At 46.8% G+C, this 16,654-nt stretch overlaps 1 protein-coding gene and 1 pseudogene across 2 annotated transcripts; both read left to right on the top strand.

The window, feature by feature from the left end:
* Window positions 1-426: 426 nt before the first annotated feature.
* On the top strand, window positions 427-16,639 carry apc (APC regulator of WNT signaling pathway). 2 transcript variants are annotated; one of them, XM_034601484.1, is made up of 17 exons: window positions 427-666; window positions 6,111-6,266; window positions 7,250-7,337; window positions 7,526-7,733; window positions 8,176-8,284; window positions 8,472-8,585; window positions 8,783-8,845; window positions 8,939-8,989; window positions 9,065-9,151; window positions 9,236-9,413; window positions 9,508-9,708; window positions 9,798-9,893; window positions 9,998-10,137; window positions 10,395-10,472; window positions 10,561-10,677; window positions 10,763-10,977; window positions 11,070-16,632. In XM_034601484.1, exons 2-17 carry the CDS (start codon window positions 6,132-6,134, stop codon window positions 15,982-15,984), a joined length of 6,795 nt encoding a protein of 2,264 aa, XP_034457375.1. In that variant the 5' UTR covers window positions 427-666; window positions 6,111-6,131; the 3' UTR covers window positions 15,985-16,632. The 2 variants fall into 2 exon arrangements, with proteins under 2 accessions (XP_034457375.1, XP_034457374.1); XM_034601483.1 differs by lacking the exon at window positions 427-666 and adding an exon at window positions 4,311-4,371 and having other exon boundaries at window positions 11,070-16,639.
* Window positions 14,424-16,654, top strand: part of LOC117771394 — a 30,772-nt pseudogene continuing 28,541 nt past the window's right edge.

Raw genomic sequence — 16,654 nt, 5'->3', positions numbered from 1 at the left:
ATTTACTTAAAAATCGAAAGATAATCCACATAAAAATCTCCTGATGAAAACAGTATTACGTGTAATGTAATATTTAGTTTATCTGCAGCGGACTGTATCTGCTTATTTTTCTTATAAGAGATAAGTTTTCTAATTTTATTTGTTGTGCTTGTTGTTTGTTCTTCACTGAAAACTATGAAATTCTCTTTAACTCTAGATTAGTTATAAAGAATAAAAGAGCCAGTGTAATATCTGTATTTATACATGTATACATATATGTATTGAATATATACAGTGCCTCTATTGAAAATGAAACAGCGGAGAAACGTCATGTGTGTAAGTACAATGTACCTCGTTGCAGTTACTGCGCTCATCTGGTACGTATACGGACCAGAGTACATGTACACGCAGTAACTGTAACGCGGTACGTTACATTACTGTACTCTACCTCTCCTCGCAGTGACACACAGAAACAAGATGGCGGTCCACAGCAGCGGTTCTTCCACAACAATAAGAGCGAGTTAAAACTTCCCTGGACTTTGAGAAACTTTTCCCGCTCTGTCCGGAAACATGAGGAGCCTCCTCCGTCTGTAACGACTCGTTAACCGGCACCGTGTGTTTCCCCGGGGATGTTCCCGTGAAGCTGCCGCTGTCCGTGGCGGACTTTGTTTCCTCCCAACCGGGAAGGTAAGAACGGCCTCGCTGCTAGCTGTTAGCTTAGCTCCGCGCTAACCGTTTGTTTTGGTGGGATGTCGGTTCTCGGAGGCTCAGTGAACTCCCCGGTGACGGGCACTGGGTTCAGGGGCACCGGGAGGAAGAGGAGCTGAAACACGGTGAAGAAAATCAGCTGTTCTGGATCTATTCTGGTAAAAGATGCTAACATAGCGGGGCAGTTAGCCTAGTTAACGTAGCTAATACTGCAGTACAACTGCGAGTAACACTGATACTTTTAGTATTACTGATATTGTGAGTACTTTTAATACTGTGCCTACTGCTTATATTGTGAGTACTGCTGATACTGCAATACTGCTGACACTGCGATGACACTGATACTTTTAGTATTACTGATATTGTGAGTAACACTTGTGCTGTGAGACGAACAGAGACTGTATATAAAGACCATCAGTGACTGTATATAAAGACCATCAGTGACTGTATATAAAGATGATCAGTGACTGTATATAAAGATGATCAGTGACTGTATATAAAGATGATCAGTGACTGTATATAAAGATGATCAGTGACTGTATATAAAGACGATCAGTGACTATATAAAGACCATCAGTGACTGTATATAAAGACCATCAGTGACTGTATATAAAGACCATCAGTGACTGTATATAGAGATGATCAGTGACTGTATATAAAGACGATCAGTGACTGTATATAAAGACGATCAGTGACTGTATATAAAGACGATCAGTGACTGTATATAAAGATGATCAGTGACTGTATATAAAGACGATCAGTGACTGTATATAAAGACGATCAGTGACTGTATATAAAGATGATCAGTGACTGTATATAAAGACCATCAGTGACTGTATATAAAGACGATCAGTGACTGTATATAAAGACCATCAGTGACTTTATATAAAGACCATCAGTGACTCTATATAAAGATGATCACTGACTGTATATAAAGACCATCAGTGACTTTATATAAAGACCATCAGTGACTCTATATAAAGATGATCAGTGACTTTATATAAAGACGATCAGTGACTGTATATAAAGACGATCAATGACTCTATATAAAGACGATCAGTGACTGTATATAAAGACCATCAGTGACTTTATATAGAGATGATCAGTGACTGTATATAAAGACCATCAGTGACTCTATATGAAGATGATCAGTGACTGTATATAAAGACGATCAGTGACTGTATATAGAGACGATCAGTGACTGTATATAAAGACCATCAGTGACTGTATATAAAGACCATCAGTGACTGTATATAAAGACCACCAGTGACTGTATATAAAGACGATCAATGACTCTATATAAAGATGATCAGTGACTGTATATAAAGACCATCAGTGACTTTATATAGAGATGATCAGTGACTTTATATAGAGATGATCAGTGACTGTATATAAAGACCATCAGTGACTGTATATAAAGACCATCAGTGACTGTATATGAAGACCATCAGTGACTGTATATGAAGACCATCAGTGACTCTATATGAAGATGATCAGTGACTCTATATGAAGACGATCAGTGACTGTATATAGAGATGATCAGTGACTGTATATAAAGACCATCAGTGACTTTATATAAAGATGATCAGTGACTGTATATAAAGAGGATCAGTGACTGTATATAAAGATGATCAGTGACTGTATATAAAGACCATCAGTGACTGTATATAAAGACCATCAGTGACTGTATATAAAGACCATCAGTGACTGTATATAAAGACCATCAGTGACTGTATATAAAGATGATCAGTGACTGTATATAAAGACCATCAGTGACTATATAAAGACCATCACTGACTGTATATAAAGATGATCAGTGACTGTATATAAAGAGGATCAGTGACTGTATATAAAGATGATCAGTGACTGTATATAAAGACGATCAGTGACTGTATATAAAGACCATCAGTGACTGTATATAAAGACCATCAGTGACTGTATATAAAGACCATCAGTGACTCTATATGAAGACGATCAATGACTCTATATAAAGACGATCAGTGACTGTATATAGAGACGATCAGTGACTGTATATAAAGACCATCAGTGACTCTATATGAAGACGATCAATGACTCTATATAAAGACGATCAGTGACTGTATATAGAGATGATCAGTGACTGTATATAAAGACCATCAGTGACTGTATATAAAGACCATCAGTGATTGTATATAAAGACCATCAGTGACTGTATATAAAGAGCATCATTATTATATGTGACTGTAGATTCACTGCAAGCGAGTGCATTGATGACGTTGCATGTGAAAAAGCACTGACACACACATACTGATGAACATGTCCACAGCTTGTGGGCTTACAGCTGTAAACACATGATCTCCGCAGCAGGATGAATTCGTCACTTCCTGCCTCTGTCTGCTGCTCCTCCTCTCACCTGAGTGCTGTGGTGGATTTGTTGCTGTTGTGAACTGTCGCTGTGTTTTTCATGTTTGAAAGACAAACTGCGGAGAGAGTCCGGATCCAATTCTCCAGAGTTCCTCCGCAGGTCATGTCTAAAACCGGCTCATGTAAAGATGATCAGCGACTGTATTTAAACACAATCAGTGGCCATACATAGACGACGAGCAACTGTATGTTGAGAAAATCAGCTACTTTATCAGAGACAATCAGTGACTGTATATAAACACTTTTAGTGACTGTATATATATCATGACAACTCAGACTGTTTATATATCATGAAACTAGTTAAAAACCAAACCTAGCAGAAAATGAAGACTTGAGAAGTGTGAGAGGATCTACCTAAAAATGACGATTAGTTTGGTCCGTGTCCAAACTGCTAACACGGAGGAGGCTGGGTTTATGACCTATACAATGGGGCCAATACCAGGGGAGGTCAGGACAGGACTCCAGAGTTTATGAGGCTGCATTTAATCATCATGAAGAGCGAGTCGTCAACATTCTGTGCTCAGTACAACACGAGACGTGAACAGTCAGGACTCAGTGTTAAAGTGACCGGAGCGACGCTGATTCATGATCCGACTCCATCGATTCATAATTTAACACATGATCCTAAGTTTGTCATCTACATCGTTACCACCCTGTTTACTGAGGTGGTTACATATACCCTGAGCCAAATGTTTAATATTTATTCAAGAGCAATTTTTATTAACAGAGCAAGAGAGTCCATTTTATTTATTGTTTTGGTTTTGTGTGTGGTTTATTTAATTTATGGTTTATTTCTTGAGGATATTATGCAGCAGGAAACTGCTGCAACAATGCCCCCTGTCTGCAGGTCACACATTCATATGTTCTCAGTGATTATAAGAACTGTGGAGTACAACTGGTTTGTGTGTGTGTGTGTGTGTGTGTGTGTGTGTGTGTGTGTGTGTGTGTGTGTGTGTGTGTGTGTGTGTGTGTGTGTGTGTGTGTGTGTGTGTGTGTGTGTGTGTGTGTGTGTGTGTGTGTGTGAGATTTTGTGTGTGTGTGTGAGATTTTGTGTGTGTGATTTTGTGTGTTAATATCTCCCTAACCCGGTCAGTCTTCCTGCAGCATCTGCTGCAAAGCATGCTGGGAATACAAGGGGGGCTGCCCATCCCTCCTGCCTCCCCCTCCCCCTCCCCCCTCTGCCTGTCTCTGGCTTGTGATTGGCTGCTCACTTGCCCAGCTGACTGCCCTCTGTCAGACAGAGAGAGAGAGAGGGAGGGAGATGGAGGCGACAGCGATGGGGTGAGCTGCCATTTTCTCTTTCTTTATCCAAAATCTCTCCATCCTTCATCTATTCATCCATTAAACTGTTCTATCAGTTTGCTATGTGGTGAATGAATGAGTGAGGGGGAGGGGGGGCATGGGTTTCTCTCCTTCATCGTCTGTTCTGTGTGTGTTTTTCTTTTCCTTTCATTTATTCTGTTTTGTGTGATGAAAGGAAAGGAAGAGTAGCAGAGAAAGAGAGAGGGAGCATGTATAGATGGAGAGAGGGGGGAGGTGGAGAAGACTGGGATGATGGAGGGAGGAGTGAGGAGGGAGAGAAAATGGCCGACCAGTGATGGAGGATGAAGGGGATGAAGGAGATGGTGGGAGGAGGAGGAGGAGGAGGAGGAGGAGAGGCAGAGGCTGTTGTTCTCTTCTGTCCTTTCTCCTGTTTGTATATTTGTTGTTTACTGATCAGATGCTGCAGTTTGACTCTGATCACACTGGTCACTGATCATTAGCATCGATCAGAATGTGATTGATGAATTATTGATGAAGCAGAAACTGAGTCCTCATCTGAAAGAAAACTGCAGTCCAGTGTGTTTATACTGCATTACAGCGTGGTACTACAGCAGTACAGTGTGGTTATACAGCGGTGCAGTGTAGTTCTACTGCAGAACAGTGTGGCTGTACTGCAGTGCAATGTGGTACTATTGCAACACAGTGTGGTTATACTGCATTAAAATTGGGTACTATTGCAATACAGTGTAGTACTACTGCAGAAAAGCATGGTCATACTGCAGTACAGTGTGGTACTCTTGCAATACAATGTTCTACTACTACAGAAAACGTGGTTATACAGCAGTAATGTGTGGTTATACTGCAGTACCGTGTAGTAGTATAGTGTAGAAGCACTGCTGTACAGTGTAGTAGTGTAGTGTCATAGCACCATAGTTCAGTGTAGTAGTATAGTGTAATGTTACCATAGTAACATGTAGTTATAGTGCAGTACAGTTTAGTAGTACAGTCTAGTAGTGCTGCAGTACAATGTAGTAGTATGGCAGTACAGTGTAATGGTACTGCAGTACAGTAGTTAAAATACTGGCATAGTATTGTACTACGGTGGTGCTGTAACACAACAGTATTACAGAATTACAGTACCCCAGTCCCACAGTATATAAGTATTACAGTGCCACGGTAAGATAAGACTTCATTAATCCTGAACCCTTGTGCCAGCTTGCTCCAATATTACAGTAAATAACAATATATAGTAGAATAGAATACAGTGGGGAGAGAAACAGAAAAAAGAAGTTTAAAATATAAGTCAAGATAAAAATAGTAAATATATAAGTGTATTTAAAATGAAATAAAATGAAGTGTTAACTGAATAATGAAGAACCAGTGCCTATTAGTAGACATCAATAGAAATGAGAATAAGATCAGTTAAATTAGACAGAGAAACTAATACTTAACTAAAATGGCAGTAAGTAGAAATGAAAAATAAAGGAGTAAACAATATGGAATATTGCACATGATGTGGAATCAATATGATGATGAACAAAAACAGTAATATTACACAAGTTGCACATGAGTGGTGTTATTGCACATGAAAAAGAAAATCAGCTGCATAATAATTCACTTCCACTGTGTATGTTGTTGAAATTAAGTGTCTGATTATTATCTGTGGTCCTCCAGTATTAACGTACCACAGTATACCAGCATTACAATACCACAGTATTACTGTACTACAGTACCACTCAACGTGTTGTGTGTTTCAGGTCAGCCGTGGCTCTTCCATCATGGCGGCGGCGTCGTATGACCAGCTGCTGAGACAAGTGGAAGTTTTAAAGATGGAGAACTCAAACCTGAGACAAGAACTGCAGGACAACTCCAACCACCTGACCAAGCTGGAGACGGAGGCGTCCAACATGAAGGTCAGTGCTGACAGGGGGCGCTGTTCTGCTCAGAGTCAGCTGGGGGGGGGGGCTCTGTTCTCCTTAGAATCAGCTGACAGGGGGCGCTGTTCTGCTGTCTCTGAACCATAGACGTCAGTGTTTCTCTCCCTCAGTCACGCGCTCTGATCTTCAGAATGAGCTGGTTGTTGTTCAGGCTGAGGCGTCTGTGTGTGTCTGTGTGTGTGTGTCTGTTTGAGGATCTTGGGTTTGACACACAGGACTCTGGAAACCTGTCAGAGTGAGCGTTCTGTCCTCTGTGACCATCTTTTTGTCTCTTCTGTCCTTCATTTACTCGTTTCTTTCATTCTTCTTTCAGTGTTTTCCTCTCCTGTCTTTCCCCCTGTTTTTCTTTGGGTCATTACTTTTCTCCCCTTTTGTCTTTTTTTTCAATCTGTTACTTACATTTTCTTTATTAAAATTATTTTCCGTTCTGTTTTTTTTCTCTGTTCTTGTTTTCCTTCACTTTATCCTTTTTGTTTTATATTTTTTCGGTTTTCAGTTTCTTTTTCTTTTTTTTTTTTTGTAGTCTTATTGTTCTTGTCGTCAGTGATTCCTTAATGTCCGTCCTTCCTCCGCAAACATACACTCACTTCCTGTTTCCTATTTCCCGTTTCCTGTTTTGTGTGGATGAGCAGCAAACAGAGTGAGTGTTGTTACTTTCATCATGTCGCTGTTTGAGCGCTGTCGTTTCATCGTGGTGAGTTACTTTAGCTTGGCGAGAGAGACACTCTCACATATTCATAAACACACACAAAGGGAGAGTTTATGAATCAGTTTATTGTTCTTCTTTTTGTCAGCTGATGATTCTTCATCTTTATTGACATTTTAAAGCCTAAGTGTCTTAATAGAATATTAAAGCTTCTCTGTGTTGCCCCTTATTGTTACTTAGAAACCGGTGACGTCACAGTGGTGACCTGTGATGTCACTCTGTACCACCGTTATTTTCTCCTCTTGTAAAACAGGAAGTGCTGAAGCAGCTGCAGGGCACCATAGAAGAAGAGTCTGGAGAAACGTCTGGATCTCAGCTGGAGCTCATCGAAAGACTGAAAGGTGAAGAAGACACATAGAACACATAGAACACACATACAGAACACAAACGTAGAAAAAACACATATAGAACACCCACACACACTCTCATAGAAATATAAACAAGTAGAACACAAACATATCTAACAAACATACATTTACATGTAAACATACACCACATCTTAAACATGAAGGTCATGTCTGTCTTCCAGAGATGAGCATGGATGCTGCAGGTTTTAAATCCAGGTCCAGGCCTCCTCTTCAGCCCTCGTCCTCTTCCAGCTCGGCCTCCTCTGGGTCTGGGACCCCTGGAGGTGCAGCTGGGGGCCCTCAGAGCACCACTCCCTTCCCCAGGAGAGGGCTGCCATCTGCGGGTAGAGATGGCCAAGACCGCTGTCTGGAGGAGCTGGAGAAAGAAAGGTAACTACTTATTACAGCTGTTGCCTCTGTTGTACTGTTACACACTGAGCACCAGGGGGAGCTGCAGAACGATATTATTGATTGTGCTGATAGTGTCAGCTGCAGAGAGAACATGTCTGAGATCAGTTTAGATATAATCGCTTCCTGTCACATGATCCATCTGCTGCTGGTTTGTTGCTCCGCTCGTTGCTGTCATGGTATTGTTCTGTCAGTAGGGGGCAGTGTTAGTGAGTATGAACTCTTTACAACACATCTAAAGTTAGAAAAGAGATGAAACCTGAATCATCATCTCACTGAACATGCTTCATGGATCCGTCTATGTGCTGGAATCTTCTGTGTGCGTAGTTAATCAAGTGTCTGCTCTGTGATTGGATGCTGCTTTTGCCCTGCCCGCCCCCTCCTTCCATGTTCTGCCCAGTGATTGGTTGTTGCTCATTGACAGGTCTCTCTTATTGGCTGAGCTGGAGAAGGAGGAGAAGGAGAAGGACTGGTACTACGCTCAGTTGCAGAACCTGACAAAGAGGATCGACAGTCTGCCACTCACAGAGAACGTGAGAACACGTTTCCTTTCATTTACTAGTCAAGTAAAACAACAGTACCCATGATCCTCTGCTGCTCAGGCTGGGTTAGCCCTTAACTGCTTTATATGTGATCCAGTCAAAGGAGAGAAGTCAACTACGACTCCCAGGGTGCTTTTCACTGTCTAGCAGCCAATCACAGTGGTTGTTGTTATTTCAGTTCACGCTGCAGACGGATATGAGTCGTCGTCAGCTGGAGTTTGAGGCTCGTCAGATTCGCTCCGCGATGGAGGAACAGCTGGGCTCCTGTCAGGAGATGGAGAGGAGAGCTCAGGTAACATCTCAACCGTCCAAACTCTGACCTGTCTGACCTCTGACCTGATATCTCAGAAACAACTCCTTTAACTTTCACTTGGACTCAAGGTCAAAGGTCAGCTTGACCTCACAAAATATTTTTGGCCACAACTCTGGTATTAATGATAATATTAATAATAATAATTCACTTAATTCTGAATGTGTGTGTGTTTTCAGGCGCGTGTGTCTCGTATTCAACAGATAGAAAAGGACATCCTGAGACTTGGAGCTCGACTTGAGGTAACCTTACCTGTTCTGTGACGTCATTGTGTGGCCTGTGATATCATCATGTGATGCATCAGAGACTTTCACTTGTTCCTTCTCTCTCTACAGGAGGAAGGAGCTCAGGGGGCGAGCGACAGCAGCGGACTGACAAGCGCTCAGGTGAACTTTCTGGTTCTGTTTGTTGTTGGGACGTTTCTCTCGGTTCGATCCTTGATCCTGTTCATTCTCCTCCAGAGCTCCAGCAGTCGATTGGACCAAGAACCTGCCAATGAAACAAACTACTCTGTGCCTCGACGAATCACCAGTCACCTTGGAACCAAGGTGAGAATTCTGCCTGGCAACTGTGCCCAGAGATATTTCACCCGTGTGGAAAAAGGGCTGCTGACACAGTGTCGCCCACTGCAGGTGGAGATGGTGTACAGTCTCCTGTCAATGCTCGGGACTCATGATAAAGATGACATGTCGCGGACGCTTCTCGCCATGTCAAGCTCACAAGACTCGTGCATCGCCATGCGTCAGTCCGGCTGTCTGCCGCTGCTTATCCAACTGCTGCACGGCAACGACAAGGACTCCCTTTTGCTAGGTAACCATGTGGTTTTCCGTCATAGGTCACGCTCTCTCCTCAACTTTTTATTTACTAATTAATTTATCATTGTATAAATCTTCCCTTTGCTCAGGTAACTCCCGCGGCAGTAAGGAGGCCCGTGCCCGGGCGTCAGCGGCGCTGCACAACATTGTGCACAGTCAGCCGGACGACAAGCGAGGGCGGCGTGAGATCAGAGTGCTCCATCTGCTGGAGCAGGTGCGTCATTACTGTGAGGCCTGTTGGAGCTGGCAGGAAAACCACGAGAGGGGCGTCGACCAGGAGGACAACCCCAGTGAGTTAAACACCCACTAACCAATTAGAGAGCAGGATTCAACAAACACTGTACTATATAAATGAGTGTTTGTGTAACGTTGTGTCCAGTGCCATCTCCAGTCGACCATCAGATCTGTCCCGCCGTCTGTGTTCTCATGAAGCTTTCCTTCGATGAGGAACATCGACACGCGATGAACGAACTTGGTGAGTTTAACAACTGCTGATAACATGTGATCATATTCACTGACACTAGATGTCACACCAGCGATTCTGACACTCATGTGTCTGTGGGTTTTTCGTCCCTGCAGGTGGTCTGCAGGCGGTTGCGGAGCTGCTGCAGGTGGACTGTGAGATGTTCGGTCTGAGCAGCGATCACTACAGCGTCACTCTGCGGCGATACGCCGGCATGGCACTCACCAACCTCACCTTCGGAGATGTGGCGAATAAGGTTTGGTCTCATGTTCATGACTGATCAATATGTTTTAACATTTGATTGATTTTAAAGGTGTCATCTGTTTCCTCATTATTATTATTATTATTTTTAATATAAATGATTCGCCGACCTTAAAGAAGCTCAAACGAAGTGAATCTGTGATATTTAATGTTTGTAATTTATTTGATCATTTCTGATCTTGTGGTTTTATTTTTATTATTCTAAGCTCAGTAACCAATCAGATCACAGCATCTTGATTGATTTCCCATCAGGCAACGCTCTGCTCCATGAAGGGCTGCATGAGAGCGATGGTCGCTCAGCTGAAGTCTGAGAGTGAAGACCTGCAGCAGGTATGTTCACCCGTCACCTCAGCAACCACATGGCACCTGTCGCCATGGTAACCAGTGTGAGTGACTGACTATGTTGTCTCCTTTTCAGGTGATAGCAAGCGTTTTGAGGAACTTGTCGTGGCGTGCTGATGTCAACAGTAAGAAGACGCTTCGAGAGGTCGGCAGTGTGCGAGCGCTGATGGGCTGCGCCCTCGAAGTGCAGAAGGTAAATAAACCTTCACTATATTTGTTTGTTGTCGTGATGTGAACTGAGCCTGATCGCAAACACTTATTTTCTTCTTTTACATCAGGAGTCGACGCTGAAGTCTGTACTGAGTGCGCTCTGGAACCTGTCGGCTCACTGTACGGAAAACAAGGCGGACATATGCGCAGTGGACGGCGCTCTGGCCTTTCTAGTTGGAACTCTGACTCACCGCAGCCACACAAACACACTCGCCATCATTGAGAGCGGTGGCGGCATCTTGCGGAATGTGTCCAGTCTCATTGCCACCAACGAGGCGCACAGGTAAAAATAACTGAAACCAGAAAAACAAGCAGATTACTGCAAATCCTCTCTTCTGACCCTTCATCTTCTGCTTCCTCTGTGTCGTCTTACAGGCAAATCCTGCGTGAGCATGGTTGTCTGCCGACTCTGCTGCAGCACCTCAAGTCTCACAGTCTGACCATCGTGTCCAACGCTTGCGGGACGCTATGGAACCTGTCTGCTCGAGACGCCAAAGACCAAGAGGCGTTATGGGAGCTGGGCGCTGTGGGCATGCTACGTAATCTCATTCACTCCCGCCACAAAATGATCGCCATGGGCAGCGCCGCCGCCCTGCGCAACCTAATGGCCAACCGCCCGGCACGCTACAAGGATGCCAGCGTTGTGTCGCCAGGCGCTGGCGCCCCATCTCTGCATGCCCGCAAACAGAAAGCATTATTCGAGGAGCTGGACGCACAGCAGCTGTCAGAAACTTTCGACAACATTGACAACCTGAGCCCCAAGGCAGCTCACAGAAAGGGGAGGGGCTGTAATGGCGCCGTAGGAGGAGGGAGCACAACTCGCTCGTATGCCAACACACCGGTGCTCTCGAGCCCAAAAAACGGAGACGGATCAAAGAGGATGGGGGAGGAAACTTCTTACCCTCGGCCGATTTTCCCGCCCAGCGTTCGAGCGTCCAGTGACAGCCTCAACAGCGTGACAAGCGCCGACGGCTACGGCAACCGTGGAAAGACCAAACCATCAGCAGAACCGTTCTACTCGTCAGACGAGAGTGGAGCCAACAAGTGCTGCGTCTACAGGAAGTACCCGGCTGACCTAGCCCACAAGATCCGCAGCGCCAACCACATGGCGGACGACGATGGTGCGGAGCTGGACACACCCATCAACTACAGCCTGAAGTACTCTGACGAGCAGCTGAATTCTGGGAGACAGAGTCCGAGTCACCGCGGCGGAATTGAGAGTGACGAGGATGATGTACAGGATGCCAGACTGAGGAGGAGGAATGACTGTAACGAATCGGCAACAAGCAGCAGCCGCATGGCGTCTGCCCCCCCGCCACGCTATGTAGTTGTCTCTGGAACATCAAACTACAGCGGAGACTCAACAATCGAGCAGCCAATCGACTACAGTCTGAAGTATGGCACAGATTCAACCAACAAACCGCTGTTCAAGTCAGAAGAGAACACTGCCCCCACCCTTGCCCCCCCTTCATCCACCTCCACTAGCAAGCTCCGCCCCGCTCCTCCAGCCAATCGGGTTGTGCCAAAAAGTCACCAAGAGTCAACGCAGACGTACTGTGTGGAGGACACGCCCATCTGTTTCTCCAGAGGCAGTTCACTGTCGTCACTGTCATCAGAGGAGGACGAGGATGGTGATGTCATTGGAAGAAAGAGGCGGGGTGGAAGTGTTGTCAGCGGTGTTGGTGGCAACGATTACCCAACACTTCCTGTTAGCGAGAAAGAGGGACACGAAGAGCAACAGCAGCGACAACAGAAGGAGGCGGAGAGCCAAACTGCCTCCGCTCCCTCCACACGGGGGCGACGAAGTCATCACCACCACGGCCACGCCCACCACCATCACCACCATCACGTGGCATTATCATCCGGTAATAGGACTCCAAAAAGCCCACCGGAGCAGCAGTACGCTCAGGAGACGCCACTGATGTTCAGCCGCTGCACATCTGTCAGCTCCCTGGACAGCTTTTCCACGTCTTCCATTGCCAGCTCTGTACGCTCTAGTGAGCCCAGCGGTGTTCCAAGTGGCGTGGTGAGTCCCAGCGACCTACCCGACAGCCCAGGACAGACGATGCCTCCGAGCCGCGCTAAGACGCCACCGCCGCAGCCAATGCAGAAGACCGAGGAAGCAGCCAAGAAGAAGGACGAAGAAGAGAGCAGCGCTGACGTCCTGCTACACTTTGCCACCGAGAGCACGCCGCACGGCTTCTCCCAAGCATCCAGTCTGAGCGCACTCAGTCTGGACGAGCCATACATCGCAGCAGAGATGAAGAAGAAAAGTGAGGAGGAGGAGGAAAGGAACACAGACAGGAAAGTGGAGGAAGCAGCACAACCCATCCTTGACGAATCAGACGATGATGACGACATCGAGATCCTGGAGGCTTGCATCAACATGGCAATGCCCAAGTCGTCTCGAAAACCAAAGAAACAGCAACATGCAGTGCCACGGAAACCCAGCCAGCTTCCTGTCTATAAGCTCCTGCCACCTCAGAGCCGCACCCAATCACAGCAGAGGAAGGACATGCCGCCACCGGAGGAGGTGCCTAGAGTTTACTGCGTGGAGGGAACACCGCTCAACTTCTCCACCGCCACCTCGCTCAGTGACCTCACCATCGATTCTCCGCCCAATGAGGAGGCAGTAACAGGTATCATTCCTGTAGTGCCACCCACCTCCACACAGAGGAGGCGAGCTGGTCTTCCTGAAGGAGAGAATGGTGACGACATCCTCGCAGAGTGCATCAGCGCTGCCATGCCAAAAGCCAAACCAAGAAAACCAATCAGGACGACATCAAACAGTGAGCACCTGCAAGCCCCGCCCCTCCCTCCTCCTCTTCCTCCTTCAATCCAAACTCCTCTCAGCTCTCAGCAGCAAAAGAAGAAACCAACGTCGCCTGTGAAGCCGATGCCCCAGAGGGTGGCGCACAGTGTCACTGCGGCAACAACCAACAAAGCAAAACCAGGGTTCGCCTTTGACTCGCCGAGACACTACACCCCCATCGAAGGAACGCCATGCTGCTTCTCACGCAATGACTCGCTAAGCTCACTCGACTTCGATGAAGACGATGGTGGTGCCTGTGAGAAGGACGAACAGGAAAAGAAAACACAAGAAGAAGAAGGCAGGAAGAGGAAGCAGCAGACGGCAGCCGTTTTCCCTCGAACCAAACCTTCAACTAATCAGATTGCGACAGATGAGAAGCAGAAGTTTGCCATCGAGGACACGCCTGTCTGCTTCTCCAGGAACTCTTCGCTGAGCTCACTGAGCGACATTGACCAAGAGAACAACAACAAAGAGTTTGCTCCCCCGCCGCCCGAGCAGCAAGAAGGAGGGAACACAGGAACAAAGTCTCCTCCTCCTGTGCAAGTGGAGTCAAAGCCCCGCCCCACTGCTGCCAGTGGCTACGCTCCCAAAGCATTCCACGTGGAGGACACGCCCGTCTGCTTCTCCAGGAACTCATCGCTCAGCTCGCTCAGCATCGACTCTGAGGATGACCTGCTGCAGGAGTGCATCAGCTCCGCCATGCCCAAGAAGAAGAAGAAAGCTGCCGCCACTGCTGTCAACACGCCACACCCTGTTCCCAGAGACAACGACAGCATTCTGGCAGAGGAGGAACCTTCTGAGGCTCCGAGAAGCCCTGCCTCGCCTGACTCAGAGTCGTTTGATTGGAAGGCAATCCAAGAAGGCGCAAACTCTATTGTCAGTAGCCTAAATGCCGCCGCTGCTGCCTCACCAATATCCCGCCAACCATCATCAGACTCAGACTCTGTCCTCTCCCTCAAGTCTGTGGGCTCACCGTTCCGCCTCCTGACAGCCAATAACAATGCAGATGAGGAGGTGGAGGAGAAGGAGGATGTGAAGCGAGGAGCGAAGGTCCTGAAGCCGGGAGAGCGCAGCACTCTGGAGACGATAAAGAAGAAAAAGGAAGAGGAAGAAGAGGAGGAGGAGGCAAAGGCTCTGAGAGGTGGAAAGAAGGTGTACAGGAGTCTTATCACAGGAAAGCCAAGGGGGGAGCCAGCAGCCAGGGGGCGGAGCAAACCCAGAGCTGCAGCCATAGCCATAGCCAAAGCTCCGGGCAGCGGCGATGACAGAGGAGGCACCTCATCTCGGGACTCCACGCCATCTCGCTCGACAGCAGTAGCCAATCAGAAAGGAGGAAAACTGTCACAGCTGCCACGCACAGCATCTCCAGGAAGTGCATCATCATCATCAGCCTCCAGACCGGCCAAACAGAGCATGACAGCAAGAAATGGCGGCGGTGGCATCCCGAGAAGCGAGTCTGCGTCAAGGGTCAGCGGCTCCACGACAAAGAAGCAGAAGGGGGATCCTGAGAAGCCGACGCTTGTCCGGCAATCGACCTTTATCAAAGAAGCTCCGAGTCCGACACTGAAGAGGAAGCTTGAAGAATCTGCGGCTGCAGCAGCAGCGGCGACAGAGTCACCGTCCAGTCCTGATGCACCACTACCACCAACAACCAGGAGACATGACATTAACCGCTCTCACTCTGAGAGTCCCTCACGCCCACAGGAAGTGACGTCGTCACGCTTCAGCCGCACTGGCACCTGGAAGCGTGAAAACGGTGGCAGTGCAGGAGGAGGGAACGGCGGTAAACACTCTACATCGCTTCCACGCGTGGGGACATGGAAACGGACAGGGAGCTCATCATCCGTGCTGTCAGCGTCATCAGAGTCCAGCGACAAGGGGCGGAGCGAGGAAGAGGGTGTTGCGAGGTCGAAGGGGACATGGAGGAAAGCAAAGAGTAACGCAGACTCGGCCAGTCGCAGCTTTATAGAGAAACCTGAGGATGTGTGGGTTCGTCTGGAGGACTGTCCCGTCAACAACCCACGCTCCTCCTCCTCCTGTTCAACCCGCTCGCCCACTACCCCCAACGCCCCGCCCATCATTGACAGCCCTGTCCCCTGTAAGATCCCCTCCTCATCCTCTTCCTCCTCCTCAAACCTAAACCTGCGTCGCAGCTGTGAAAGTCTGGACGACAAACCGCTGCCACCTGAACGCCAACAACCGCAGCAGCAGAGGGGTCAGCCACGTAGCGGCGCCGTGGCTGCTCGAGTCAGCCCTTTCAATTACACCCCAAGCCCAAGGAAGACCAGCACTGAGGTCACCACCACCACCACCACAACGGCAACCAGCACAACATCGTCATCAACGACCCCTACACGGCCTTCACTCATCCCCACCCCCGTCACCAAAAAACGGGAGCCAAAGGGTGGAGAGGGGGGCAGCAGCAGTGGTGGCAGCAGTGGGGGTGAGCGCGGCTCTTACATCGTGACGTCAGTGTGAAAAATTTGGACACAAAATGGGCGTCTCAGTTGATAACAAGTGTAAATATGGAGAGAAAAGTGTACAGGAAATGAGTCTGTATTTAAGTGCTAGCCCCTCCCCCTCCGCTGTCAAGTTTTTATACCACTGAAATTATGTGTAGCGCTTAGCCCCGCCCTCTCTGCCTGTGTCCCTGCATGGCCCTGCCCCCACTCTTAACGATGATGGTAACCATGGTGACAGATGTTTTGTTCATAAATTATTTTTAATTCACTCAAAACTGTCAATTGTTTTTTCTCCGACAGACCTGAACGTCACGACTTTTTTATTTTTGTTCATTGAAAACTTTTCTGAATGATCAGACTCAATGTTTTTTCTTCTCACGACTAAATTGTAAAAATGTTTAAAGTTTGTGAGTTTGACGAAAAGTTCCTGAGAAATCTTGTTGGCTGAAAACTTCCTGCTCTGTGTTGCCTTGGAAACAAATAACACTGTAAAACATAAGTTATTGCTGTAAAACTTTGAACGTTGAAGCACATAAAATGTAAAACTAATGATTTTTGCCAAAAAGTTTTTCATGTTCTCATTAATTTTCACTGTTTTTATTTCTGGAGAAAAAAAAACTTTTTGGTGAAAGTGATGAAAAATAAAATTCAACATTTTAGGATCAAAAGTTTCTTTGATGTTGTTT

Source organism: Hippoglossus hippoglossus, chromosome 12 (assembly GCF_009819705.1).
Source record: "Hippoglossus hippoglossus isolate fHipHip1 chromosome 12, fHipHip1.pri, whole genome shotgun sequence".
Classification (NCBI taxonomy): Eukaryota; Metazoa; Chordata; class Actinopteri; order Pleuronectiformes; family Pleuronectidae; genus Hippoglossus; species Hippoglossus hippoglossus.
This window is presented reverse-complemented; position numbering and strand designations above follow the sequence as displayed.